The following is a 14,136-nucleotide window of genomic DNA, read 5'->3' as shown; positions in this document are numbered from 1 at the left end:
GGGATGTATTTTGGCCCACATAGTAGCTTGTTTCTTAGAGGCAATATGAGTGAAACTCATAAGTTTTTTTAATAGAGCATAAGAGTCATAAAATGGTAAGGAAATAGAAATAAAAGCAGAGCATAGGATTCTTAAGAAGACCTTTGTCTTCTCTTTCCAGGGTTGAGGAGCAGTCTATTCTCCTTTTTCAATTCACCAAAACTTAAGTAGTTCTTCTTTAAGTCTCTTCTTTGGTTCTTAGAAAAGAAATTGATATAGGTAATGATTTTAAGTATCAAATAATTAAAATGAGGAAGAGACTAAAGTTTCATTAGAGATATTTTTCTTTAATAATTGTCTTCAGTATTAATAAATCTAGAATAAATTAATAGAGCAATTTCAAAACAGATTTCAGGATTAGTAAGGAAAACCAGGGCTTCATACTTTCTGTTCCATGTTCTTCAAACCATACCCACCCACTTGATTTTTTTTTTCTCCTCTTATAAAAATTCCTCTCATTCTGGGACTGTTCCATTTGCTGGTAGATACCACCAGCAAAGGAAACTCGTACCCCACTTACATGCAGTCCTTCTAGTGCACAGTTTCTAAATGTCACTATTTCCCCCCTAGAGTAATTCTGTGATCCTAAAAAAGAAATCTCCCACCTTTTCGCTTAATAAAATATATGGGTGTTAATTTGGAAGATGTCTTTCTTCTATTTCTTTTATTTTCACTTTAGAAAAGAAAGATAATATATGGAATTGAACTGGATAGCTATCGGAAAATGGACTTAAGGCAGTATTGAGTTCTTAGGAAATTGCATTTATAAAAATCATAATGTGAGGTTACATTTTATGTTCCTCTGGGACAGAAAGAGCACTATGAGCTATCACATGCTATATTATTAACTTATTTTAGATGTTATCTTTCCACTGAATCTTGAGGGATATAGTTAGAATTTTCTGATTCAGAAATTGAAATTGAAGGAAATTTGCAAGTCAGGTGTCTAAAGATATGATTCACAAGTAGCATTTAAGTATGATATTGTAAGTGTATATATATGTATATCAGCAGGCTGTTTTCAACCAGTTATAATTTAAACAGTGTTTTCATACTATTTTTAGAGACCAGATCTGTCTTGTCTCTAAGCAACAGATTGAGCGGGCAGCTCCTTCTGAGGTTTGGCTAAACTGTAAGGATCTGAAGTGGAACCTTCCTGAAGACGTTATTGATGCTGGGCAGACCTCAGCATCTCTTCCTGACCACTCTGTGCAAACTCCTCTTGGAAGCACCTTGGTTCACCATTACTAGATCTGTTTCATTCTTCTATCTCCAGCATGTCAAGCCCTCTCCAATTTTTAAACCACTCAAATCCAGGCAGGCTTGCTACTGCCCAGAGCAAAGGGCCCCACAAGGCTAAGCCATCGGAAGTCAGGCATCTATCAGCTTACACATCTCGGAAAAATAGCCCAGGGGTGAGTTGTATTCTGGCATTTATTTTCTCCCCCATTTTCAGGAGGAAGAGGTAAATCTCTTGCACAACTGAGAGCTAGAAGAAAGGAAAGTTCAGTTCTGTGTGCCCATTTACCTGTGCTGGCACCCATGCTAATGAATGACGCAAGACATACGTTCAAATGATCTCTCACTTCTTTTGATTCCTGGGTTAACTCTAGAACAAGGAGCAATGAAACATCTGAATCTAATGGAACCGTAAAGTAGATTTTACTTATTTTTGCTTTTTTGGTGGTTCTGATATTTCACCAAGGTCCACAATCCCAAAACAATATAAAAATAGACTGTAAAGGGCCTCTGAGTTAACTTGATCTAATCCCATCATTTTGCGATTAGCAAACTGAACACTGGAGAGAGGCCACAGTGATTTAGGGGCAGAACTGAGTAGTCAGACTCCCATCACCTTTCTGTTGTCCCATATTACCCCTTTGGTATAAAGCCTTGTTTTATTAGGGCTAGAATCTAATGAGATGCTTTTTGGAAATTAAACACCCTCTTGGGTCAGGTGATATCCCTTCCGTTGATATTTTTAAGACCAGTGGATAGATCCATCTATTCTTTAACTTGTAGCTCCTAGGAGATGAAGTCTGAGCTGGGGGGTGAGGATGGGGGCTTAGGGGAGTGGTTTATTTCCATCCCCTATTAGCTTTAAATGAGAATGACAAGTCTAGTTTCTTTCCTAGGAAAAGAAATGTATTACATTAAAAGTAATTAAGTCAATAGATGAATGGATAAAGAAAATGTGATATATGTATTCTTTAAAAAGAATATTATTCAGCCTTTAAAAAAGAAGGAAATCCTTCCATCTTCAACAACATAGGTGAACCTGGAGGACCTTATACTAAGTGAAATAAGGCAGACAAAGAAAGGGAAATACTACAGGGAAGAGGGAAATGGGGAGATGTTGGTCAAAGGGTACAAAGTTTTAGTTATGCAAGATGACTAAGTTCTGGAGATCTAATGTTCTCCACTGTGACTATAGTTAACAATACTGTATTGTATACTTGAAACTTGTTAAGAGGGTAGATCTTAAATGCTCTCACCACAAAAAAAGAAAAAAATGGTAACTGTGTGAGGTGATGGATATGTTAATTAGCTTGATTGTGAAGATTATTTCACATTGTATACATATATCAAAACATTGTCACATACTTTATTAAGTTTTTAATAAATTTTTAAAATAAATTCATTTATTTATTTATTGGCTGCATTGGGTCTTCATTGCTACACATGGGCTTTCTCTGGTTGCAGCGAGTGGGGACTACTCTTCATTGTGGTGCATGGGCTTCTCATTGCAGGAGGCTTCTCACTGTAACAGCTTCTCTTATTGCAGAGCATGGGCTTCAGTAGTTGTGGCACATGGGCTCAATAGTTGTGGCTCACAGGCTCTAGAGCACAGGCTCAGTAGTTTTGGCACATGGGCTTAGGTGCTCTGCGGCATGTGGGATCTTCCTGGGGCAGGGATCAGACCCATGTCCCCTGCCTTGGCAGGTAGATTCTTAACCACTGTGTCACCAGGGAAACCTACATACTTTAAATAGATACATAATTTTTTAAAATTAATTAATTAATTTATTTATTTTATTGGCTGTGTTGGGTCTTTTTTGCTGTGCGTGGGCTTTTTTTTTTTTTTAGTTGTGGTGAGCAGGGGCTACTCTTTGTTGTGGTGCACGGGCTCCTCATTGCTGTAGCTTCTCTTGTTGCGCAGCACGGGCTCTAGGTGCGTGGGCTTCGGTAGTTGCAGCACATGGGCTCAGTAGTTGTGGCTCACGGGCTCTAAAGCGCAGGCTCAGTAGTTGTGGCGCATGGGCTTAGTTGCTCCGCGGCATGTGGGATCTTCCTGGAGCAGGGCTCGAACCCATGTCCCCTGCATTGACAGGAGGATTCTCAACCACTGCACCACCTAGGAAGCTCCAATAGATACGTAATTTTAATATTCAATTATACCTCTATAAAGATGGGGAAAAGAAGTAACTGATACAATGCAAAAGGACAGTGTTCCACAATCTTTAACGCCTTCCAAGTACATAAATGCTCAAGAATCCCTCTAGGAATTTAAAAAATTATTTTATCATTTTTCATTAAATATGATAACACATAGGGACTTCCTAGGTGGTGCAGTGGTTAAGAATCTGGCAGGGGACGCGGGTTTGATCCCTGCCCCAGGAAGATACTTCATGCCTCACAGCAACTAAGCCCATGCGCCACAACTACTGAGCCTGTGCTCTAGAGCCCGTGAGCCACAACTGTTGAGCCCATGTGCCGCAACTACAGAAGCCCATGTGCCTAGAGCCCGTGCTCTGCAACAAGAGAAGCCACCACAATCAGGAGCCCACACACTACAATGAAGAGTAGCCCTCCCTTGCCATAACTAGAGAAAGTCCGTGTGCAGCAACGAAGACCCAACACTGCCAATAAAAAAAATAATAAATTAAAAAATATGATAACACCATAAAAATATATTTAAATATTGGTACATTATAAAATTATACAGATTATATTAATAAAGTAATTATCTTATTTTCAACATGGTCCTCACATAACTATGAACTTTGTTTTAAATCAATTATAAAACAAAAAGCTTGAGTTTGCAACAAGTGAGCTTAAAAATATGTTTTCTTTGGGATTAATTTATATTAAAATCTAAATTGAATTATAACTATAATATAGCACTATAAAATTTCTCTTGTTCTTTGATTATGTCCTTATAGTTTGTGATTTTAAAAGTAAGGGAATTGGGCTTCCCTGGTGGTACAGTCATTAACAATCTGCCTGCCAATGCAGGGGACGCGGGTTTGATCCCTGTTCCAGGAAGATCCCACAGGCTGTGGAGCTACTAAGCCCATGCACCACTACTGAGCCTGCGCTCTAGAGCCCATGAGCCACAACTACTGAGCCCACTTGCGGCAACTACTGAAACCCACAAGGCCAGGGCCCGTGCTCCACAGCAAGAGAACCACCGCAATGAGAAACCCACGCGCAGCAACAAAGATCCAACGCAGCCAATAAATAAATAAATAAATAAAAGTGAATTGGATTATGTTTGTAAATTTTAGTTTATTTAATTTCAAGCATATGGAAAAGTACAGAGACTAATATAGCAGCACATACCTACCATGCAGATTTAAATTTAACATTTTCCTCCAAATTTGTTTCAGTTGTTCTTTTAAGAAATACAACTTCACTGACAAAATTGAAGATCATTTTGTAACCTCAGATCCCATTCTCCATTCTTGGGATGGATGATATAAATAAATTTAATAGTAGGATCAGACATCAACCAGTAAGACTCTTTGCCACTCCTAGCACTCGGGCAGGCCCTGGGGCCTCTGCTGCTGAGCATTAGTCATCTTGGTTACTGGATTGTAAGGGAAGTGAAGGGACCCAGGGTCTGGGGTGGTGAGAGATGAGGGTGTTAGGGCAGTTGCTATTACAAGTCTGTGTGAAAGTAGTACTGGACCATCTCTTCCTTTTTAAAGATAACTTCTGAACTAAGTGTATAGCCTTTATGTCCATGTTTTTATTACTTAGATATATGTGAATGCTTATGTTGTTTTCATTTTAAAAATTACATAAATTGTATTCTACTTAATATAACTTCTACCTTGCTATTTGCAGTCAATCTTATATTTTTGAGAGTTGTTCTTTTTGATTTACATAAATTTAGTCTGGGCATGTTAACTGCTGCATAGAATTCCATTACAAATTATATTAATATATCAGTTTTTATACAGTTTAATTTTTCTAATTTTTCTTATATCAACAAGCCGCAGTGAATATTCTTATACAGCAAGCTTCCTTGTTCATATCTTCTAAACTATGAAATAAGAAAAGTTTTAAAGTTGTATTTGGAAGAACTTGTCTATAAAAATTAATTGCCATTTGAATATTTCTTATTTTTATAAATTAAAAACATAATTGAACATAATTATTATTTTTTTCTTTTTATTATTGGTTTTTGAAATCTTAGTGATATTGTTATGTGCTAAATAAGAAATTTAGCACATTTTAATCATTTTGCCCTTTTGTTTTAGCTCTTAGGTACATTGTCAAGTTTATCATGCTTAGTTCATGGTACAGTATCATCTTTCTGTGCAAGTCCGCTCTCATTTTAATTTTTCTCCATCTTCATTTCTATCTCATCTCAGTCTAATATGTTTGACGTATGTCCTTGGGTATATATGCATCTTTTTAAAAATATGTAGTTTTGTGAATGGATTTTTAAAAATGTGTCATACATAAAAAAGAACTGTAAAATGTATACACACAGATTAGGTAATAAAACAAATACCTGTAAACCCAACACCTAGTTTCATAAAACACTGCTAGTACCTTAGAAGCTTCCTGTGTGCCCCTTACTAACTGAATCCCTTTACTCCCACCTAAACTTAAAAATAGTAGATATTTTGAGTTTTGTGTCAATCATTCCCTTGCTTCTCTTCCTAGTTTTATCACTCATATATGTATCCCTAATAAATATTAATTTTATCTGCATTAAAAGTTTATTTAATGGAATTATACTGCTTTTGTCTTTTTGTTATTTATTTACTTCATGAGATTTGTGTTGATCTATGTACAGCTATTCAATAATTATTCTATTGTATGAATATACCATAAGTTGCTTATCCATTAAACTCTTATTTGACATGTGGGTTGTTTTCAGTTTTTTGCTTTTTTGAATAACATTGATAATCTTTGCTTTTAACTGGAAAATTTAGTCTATTTACACTTACTGATATTACTGATTATTTGGATGTTTTTCTATCATCATATGTGTAATCTATTTGTCCCATTATTTTTGTTTCCTTTTCCTTCTATCATACCAAAAACTGATTTTTATTTTGTTGTGTTGTATTTTTTTAACAGAAAATTTCTCCCAGTTTACATTCTTTTTTTAAAAATTAATTTATTTTTATTTATTGGCTGTGTTGACTCTTCATTGCTGCGTGCAGGCTTTCTCTAGTTGCAGCAAGCGAGGGCTACTCTTTCACTGCAGTGCATGGGCTTCTTATTGTGGTGGCTTCTCTTGTGGAGCATGGGCTCTAGGCACGTGGACTTCTGTAGTTTGTGGCGCATGGGCTTAGTTGCTCTGCAGCATGTGGGATCTTAACCACTGTGATTCCAGGGAAGGCCCTGTTATGTTGCATTTATTTCTTTTTTCTCATTCCATTTTTTCCTTTTCTACTAGTTTATAAGTTGTATGCTGTATGACTTGTTTTTACTAGTTATCTTGGCTATTTTAACATATATATACTTTGCAAAGTTAACTGAAATCTGTATGGTTACTCTTGAGAAATCTGAATATTTTATAGTGCTTTAAACTGCTTTTCTCCTCTCAGTGTATTTACTTTTTTATGTCCTGCATTTGTTCTGTTCTTTATTTTCAATCCCATAATTGTACTTTTTAAATTAATTAATGCTTATGTAAATATACCCACATAATATTTACTGGTGTTTGTTTGTTTGTTTCACTATTCTTTCTTGTATCTCAAACTCTGTGAGCTCATTTTCTTTCTATGTGAAATGCATCCTTTAGAATTCTCTTAAGTGAGGACCTATTGGTGGTCAATTCAATTTTTGTTTGTCTAAAATCTCTTTATTTTACTCTTAATCTTAAAACATAATTTAATTAAGCATAAAATTCTGGTTGGCAGTTACCTTATATCCTTGATTTGAAGAAGTACTGCTAATTTTTCCACTATTTTGAAATTTGAAAGTATGTTTTCAGCTAACCTATCCATATATGAATTAGCATCAACTTTAAGATGCAGCCCAATTGCAGAGATGTGAAAATTTGTGCCTCCTAGACTCAATGAAAGATGACATATTTTTCTTAGTACATTACAGATATCATTTTGCTGTTTCTCAGCCCCTGTTACTATTGAGAAAAAAAAATTGCTATATCTTTGTAATTATCTGTCCTTTCTATCTGTCCTTTCTATCTGTCCACTTTTTAGATCTCTTTGTTTGATGGTCTGCAGTTTCATTATAGTGTGTAGGGAAAGAAACTTTTTATTTACTTTTCTTGGGTTTGCTAGACCACTTAGATTGGTATCTTTCAACAATTCTGTAAAATTATTAAAACATTATTTCTTCAAATAGTGCCTCTTCCCCATTCTTTAGAATGTAGCCTTCTTGGACTCTAAATAGACGTATGATAGACCTTTTCATTTTAATCTCTCTGCCTCTAAACTCTCTTTCACCATTTATTTTTTCCTATATGCTTGGTAATTTCCTACATATTTGAGTTCACTCATTCCTCAGCTGTGTCTAATTTGCTTTTTAATGTGTCCATTCAGTTTTCAAATTAAAAGTATTAAACTTTTTATTTCTAAAAGTCTTATTTGGTTGTTTTTCCAACATGTTTTCCAATATATTAATTCTTTGTGGTCTCTTGTGACTTAGTCACATTTTCAAAAGTTCTCTTTATTTTTTTAAATGTTTAAACATAGTTATTTTGTATTCTCTTGTGCAGGTCTATGTTCCCAGTATCTTGGTAAGCCTAAAATTCTAAAACAAGATAACTTTAGAAAAATGTATTTTGTCCCTTTAATACATTAAACACTATGTGAAATATTTATATATTTTTAGAGATTTAGATTAATGCATTTTCCTTGATTTCATTTGAATCATGTAAACTTTGTTCTTAACCAGTTTTGCTAATTAAAATTTAAAGTATTATACACTTTTTTGACAATAGGAGGAGATATGGTAATACAGGTAAATCTCCCTAAATTTTACCCCCAGTAAGGTGTGAAAGAAACCCAAAATTGGTATTGATTTACAGAAATCAGATTTTTAAAAAAATCAATTTGTGTAATGATATAAGCATAGGAATTGATTTGTAATAAAAAATAAAACAAATACTGGTAAATCTTTCATCAGTGACCTTATAATAAAGTTTCTGTAAAGGTTTTATTAGATGTGAATTAAAATTTCACCAGACATTTTATGTGTGTTTTCTTGATTCCTACACTTTCAGAAATTATGTTTATTAGATGTGCTGCATTCGCTTATGGCTGGTGGTGTAAATTGTCAGGTAAGAATTTTTAGAAAAATGTAAAGTGGCCTGTTAGGTTAACATGTTACTTGCTACTTTCTTGAGACCTATTTCATTTGTTAGGATAGCACCTCAAAAGGAATATTTTAAGGTTGCATTTTATTTACAGTTACTTGAGTTTCTGTGGGCTAAAACATTGCAGTTTTTGATTTATAGGGTACATGTTTAGTTAATGAACTTGCAATTTCTTTTGTAGGCTTGTTTTGATCCACCTCTTGAAGTGGTTCACACCAAGAACCCTGTCATGGGCAACAGAAGGGCAGCTGACCCAGTCCATCCTGACCTTGCTGGTTTGTTGGTGAAAAACAAGAATCTTTTAGCTGAGGTATATAGATTACCTGAAAATAAAACACCATGGGAAATTATATCCTCTGTGGGGAGAGAAACATTCTGATAAAAGGCTCCGAGTATTATCTGAACTCAATTTTGCTTTTTTCTCAATACTGAACCCTCTTATCACTGAGGAGCACTAAGGTAGGCCCAAATCTGTCTTTTGCCAGAGAAGTCCCTTTGAAGATGGTATAATACATGGTGCCGCTTTTGAGTTACTGCTGAATGCTGTAGTGTTAGAACATTGCTTAGGAGTTGCCATGCTCAAAGTATACATAATAACAATAGTTGCCTGTATTAAGCATTTTTCGATGGAAAGGTAAGTTCCCACTTTGAATATAGCACCAAATGGCAAATGCCCACCAGTCTTATTAAATACTTAATGGAACATCTGAGTAATATCAACAGATGTAAAGAAACCACATTTGTAGGAAATGCCTTGACTTTTCCCTTGACACCCTGTGATGAACTAGAGAGTGCTTGTAGGAATTCTTTAGTTGAACTCTAGTACCCTAAAATATTTGTTGCAAGAAATAGGTAACCAAGGTTGGAATCCCAAAGACCATTGTCATTGTTAAAGGTAACGTGATGTGGCTCCTGTGTCTGTATTGCCTCTATGGTTACCTTTAGTAAAATCTTCTGAATGCTTTTATTGTGGGACATTGACCAGCCTTTTGAGTCAGTAGCTATCTATGGTGTCTGTATGGCTTTGCTTGGGCTGTCATAGTAAAGTGTCACGGACTGGGTGGCTTAAATAACAGAAATTTACTTTTTCACAATTCTGGGGGCTAGAAGTCCAACATAAGGTGTCAACAGGGCTACTTTCTTCTTTTTAATGTCTTTCCCAGCTTTATTGCCATATAACTGACATAACATTGTGTAAATTTAAGATGTACAATGTGGTTATTTGATATACATATGTACTGCAAAATATTACCGCAATAAGGTTGGTTAATACGTCCATCACCTCACATAATTACTTTTTTTTTTCATGTTGAGATGGTTGGTTTCTTCTGAGGCCTCTCTCCTTGGCTTGCAGGTGGCCATCTATTCTCTGTGTCTTCACTTGATCACTGTGTCCAAATTTCTTCCTCTCGTTAAGAACATCAGTCATGTTTAGGGCTCACCCTAAAGATCTCATTTTAACTTAATTACTTCTTTAAAGACCATATCCTCAAATACAGTCACATTCTGAGGTACTAGGTGTTAGGACTTCAACATATGAATTTTGAGGGGACACTCTCAACCCATAGAGTGGCTTTATTCCTTGAGCCCTCTTTTCTGCTCAGGACCTCATTAAAGTTCTTTCCTGCTATCTTATCTATTGATAGTCTGACTCCAGGTTTCATTTATTTTATTTTTTTATAAATTTATTTATTTATTTATTGGCTGCACTGGATCTTCATTACTGCATGTAGCCTTTCTCTAGTTGCGGTGGGTGGGAGCTCCTCTTCGTTGCATTGCTCAGGCTTCTGTTTGCAGTGGCTTCTCTTGTTGCAGAGCACAGGCTCTAGTGAGCGGGCTTCAGTAGTTGCAGCACATGGGCTTAGTTGCTCCACAGCATGTGGGATCTTCCCGGCTCAGGGATTGGACCCATGTCCCCTGCATTGGCAGGCGGATTCTTAACCACTGTACCGCCAGGGAAGCCTCAGGTTTCATTTAGATAGGTGATAGATGATAGATAGATAGATGATAGATAGATAGATAGATAGATAGATAGATAGATAGATAGATGATAGATATTTTTTTCAATTTTTTATGCTAACATTTTTCTCTTTTATCATGGAGAGGTGAATAGAAATTAAATTTAAATATAATTTATATAGATACGATAAATCTTATGACATTATGAAGACATTTCTTAATTTGTCTTTTCTTTCAGGAAAAAAATGTGATGCAGATCCCTGAAAATTGTAGCAGTTTTACTAGGGGTAGCATTGTTGTTCTTCTCCACAGAATAACTTACTACTAATACTTATGAAGTTTGGAATTTTTGATAATTTGGATTTGGATTAGGTTAGGGTTTATATTTATGCCTAATTCATAAAAAAAAAAAAAACCTTTTAAACCAAATTGTCAAAAAAGAAGACAGGTTTTAAATCTTGTTTAAAGAAAATTGTAAACTATTTTCAAGAATTTCCAAGTAGTGTTTTTAAAAAATAAATTTATTTATTTATTTATTGGCTGCGTTCTGTCTTCATTGCTGCGTGCAGGCTTTCTGTAGTTGGGAAGAGCGGGGGCTACTCTTCGTTGCAGTGTACAGGCTTCTCATTTCGCTGACTTCTCTTGTTGCAGAGCACAGGCTCTAGGTATGCAGGCTTCAGTAGTTGCAGCACATGGGCTTTGTTGCTCTGCAGCATGTGGGATCTTTCTGGACCAGGGATCGAACCCATGTCCCCTGCATTGACAGGCAGATTCTTAACCACTGTGCTACCAGGGAAGCCCCCAAGTACTTTCTTTTTTTATAAATTTATTTATTTATTTATTTGCTGCATTGGGTCTTCGTTGCAGCACACGGGCTTTCTCTAGTTGCGGGGAGCGGGGGCTACTCTTCATTGTGGTGTGCAGACTCCTCATTGCTGTGGCTTCTGTTGTTGCTGAGCATGGGCTCTAAGCACGTGGGCTTCAGTAGTTGTGGCACACAGGCTCAATAGTTGTGGCTCACAGGCTCTAGAGCACAGGCTCAATAGTCGTGGCACACGGGCTTAGCTGCTCTGCAGCATGTGGGGTCTTCCTGGAGCAGGGATCAAACGTGTGTCCCCTGCATTGGCAGGTGGATTCTCAACCACTGTGCCACCTAGGAAGTCCCCCAAGTACTTTTTTTTTTATTATTATTATTATTTTTTTTTGGGGTACACCAGGTTCAATCAACTGTTTTTATACACATATCCCCATATTCCCTCCCTTCCTTGACGCCCCCCCCTCGAGTCCCCCCCACCCTCCCTGCCCCAGTCCTCTAAGGCATCTTCCATCCTCAAGTTGGACTCCCTTTGTTATACAACAACTTCCCACTGACTATTTTACAGTTGGTAGTATATATATGTCTGTGCTACTCTCTCGCTTCTTCTCAGTTTCCCCTTCACCCCCCGCCCCCTCCCATACCTCGAGTTCTCCAGTCCATTCTCTGTATCTGCTTCCTTGTTCTTGTCACTGAGTTCATCAGTACCATTTTTAGATTCCGTATATGTGAGTTAGCATACAATATTTGTCCTTCTCTTTCTGACTTACTTCACTATGTATGACAGATTGTAGTTCTATCCACCTCATTACATATAGCTCCATCTCATCCCTTTTTATAGCTGAGTAATATTCCATTGTATATATATGCCACATCTTCTGTATCCATTCATTTGTTGATGGGCATTTAGGTTGCTTCCATGTCCTGGCTATTGTAAAGAGTGCTGCAATAAACATTATGGTACAAGTTTCTTTTGGGATTATGGTTTTCTTTGGGTATATGCCCAGGAGTGGGATTACTGGATCATATGGTAGTTCTATTTGTAGTTTTTTAAGGAACCTCCAAATTGTTTTCCATAGTGGCTGTACCAACTTACATTCCCACCAACAGTGCAGGAGAGTTCCCTTTTCTCCACACCCTCTCCAACATTTGTTGTTTCCAGACTTTGTGATGATGGCCATTCTGTTTGGTGTGAGGTGATACCTCATTGTGGCTTTGACTTGCATTTCTCTGATGATTAGTGATGTTGAGCATCTTTTCATGTGTTTGTTGGCCATCTGTATGTCTTCTTTGGAGAAATGTCTATTTAGGTCTTCTGCCCATTTGTGGATTGGGTTATTTGCTTTTTTGGTATGAAGCTGCATGAGCTGCTTGTATATTTTGGAGGTTAATCCTTTGTCCGTTGTTTCATAGGCAATTATTTTTTCCCATTCTGAGGGTTGCCTTTTAGTCTTGTTTATGGTTTCTTTTGCTGTGCAAAAGCTTTTAAGTTTCATGAGGTCCCATTTGTTTATTCTTGATTTTATTTCCATGATTCTAGGAGGTGGGTCAAAAAGGATGTTGCTTTGATGTATGTCAAAGAGTGTTCTGCCTATGTTTTCCTCTAGGAGTTTTATAGTGTCTGGCCTTACATATAGATCTTTAATCCATTTGGAGTTTATTTTTGTGTATGGTGTTAGGAAGTGTTCTAATTTCATTCTTTTACATGTTGCTGTCCAATTTTCCCAGCACCACTTATTGAAGAGGCTGTCTTTTTTCCATTGTATACTCTTGCCTCCTTTGTCAAAGATAAGGTGCCCATATGTGTTTGGGCTTACTTCTGAGTTCTCTATTCTATTCCATTGATCTTCCTTTCTATTTTTGTGCCAGTACCATACTGTCTTGATCACTATGGCCTTGTAGTATAGTTTGAAGCCCCCAAGTACTTTTAAAGCCAATTTTCTACATGTACATAAAGCATTTGTTACCTACATGTATTTTTAATTTATTTGTCAAAACAGATATCTAAAAGGCTCTACAAGGTCTCATTTTGACTTCATTTTTAGATACTATGTGCATTTGAAAGTATTCCGTAGCTCATATTGACATTTTCTGAATTTAATAAAAATTAGAGTTTAACTGTGTTAGTTATTTAGGGAAAAAAAAGTCTAGTGATTTCAATAGAGTACCTTCAGCATGAGTCATCTTTCCCTTTTTCAATAACCTATTATTTAATCCTACAGGAACACAATTGTCTTGATGAGACAGTTTTTCTCTTCACTGCATACATTTAAATCTTTTTCTTATAATTAACTTTATCTCTTTATGGGACATACAAAAATAATTGTCGTGTGTTTCTGTCCAATAATGAAGAAACAGGTGCAAGAGAGCTATATTTAGGAAAGCCAGATATAGAAGGGATAAATATTAAAGTATGCAGTTGGTGATTGTGTTGTCTAGTTTAGGCAATATGAAATTGAACTAAAACTCTTGCATAATGCTAGGTGGGCTGCTATAGTAATAAAAGTTAAACACAGAATTCCCTGGTTGTCCAGTGGTTAGGACTCGGCACTTGCACTGCAGGGGGCCTGGTTGGATCCCTGCTCAGGGAACTAAGATCCTACAAGCCGTGTGGCAAGGTCAAGAAAAAATTTTTTTAAAAAAAGTTAACTTATAAAACAATTACTGATAATATGTATAATAATTAGGCTTAGTGCCTTAAATTTAAGATAAATTTTAATGTGTTTTGCCAGTATTTTTAATTTGATTTTCACAGAAACTTTTATTTGTGAGAGCAATATGACTGTATTTTTTGCAG

General features: G+C 36.2%; 1 protein-coding gene across 1 annotated transcript in view; it reads left to right on the top strand.

The window, feature by feature from the left end:
• Window positions 1-1,316: 1,316 nt before the first annotated feature.
• LOC130851968 (coiled-coil domain-containing protein 170-like) overlaps window positions 1,317-14,136 on the top strand; it is a 59,611-nt gene continuing 46,791 nt past the window's right edge. The window contains exons 1-2 of the mRNA XM_057732620.1: window positions 1,317-1,454; window positions 8,748-8,876. Of these exons, the coding sequence (XP_057588603.1) occupies window positions 1,317-1,454; window positions 8,748-8,876 (267 nt within the window). The remainder of the gene's footprint in view (window positions 1,455-8,747; window positions 8,877-14,136) is intronic.

Source organism: Hippopotamus amphibius, chromosome 4 (assembly GCF_030028045.1).
Source record: "Hippopotamus amphibius kiboko isolate mHipAmp2 chromosome 4, mHipAmp2.hap2, whole genome shotgun sequence".
NCBI lineage: Eukaryota > Metazoa > Chordata > Mammalia > Artiodactyla > Hippopotamidae > Hippopotamus > Hippopotamus amphibius.
This window is presented reverse-complemented; position numbering and strand designations above follow the sequence as displayed.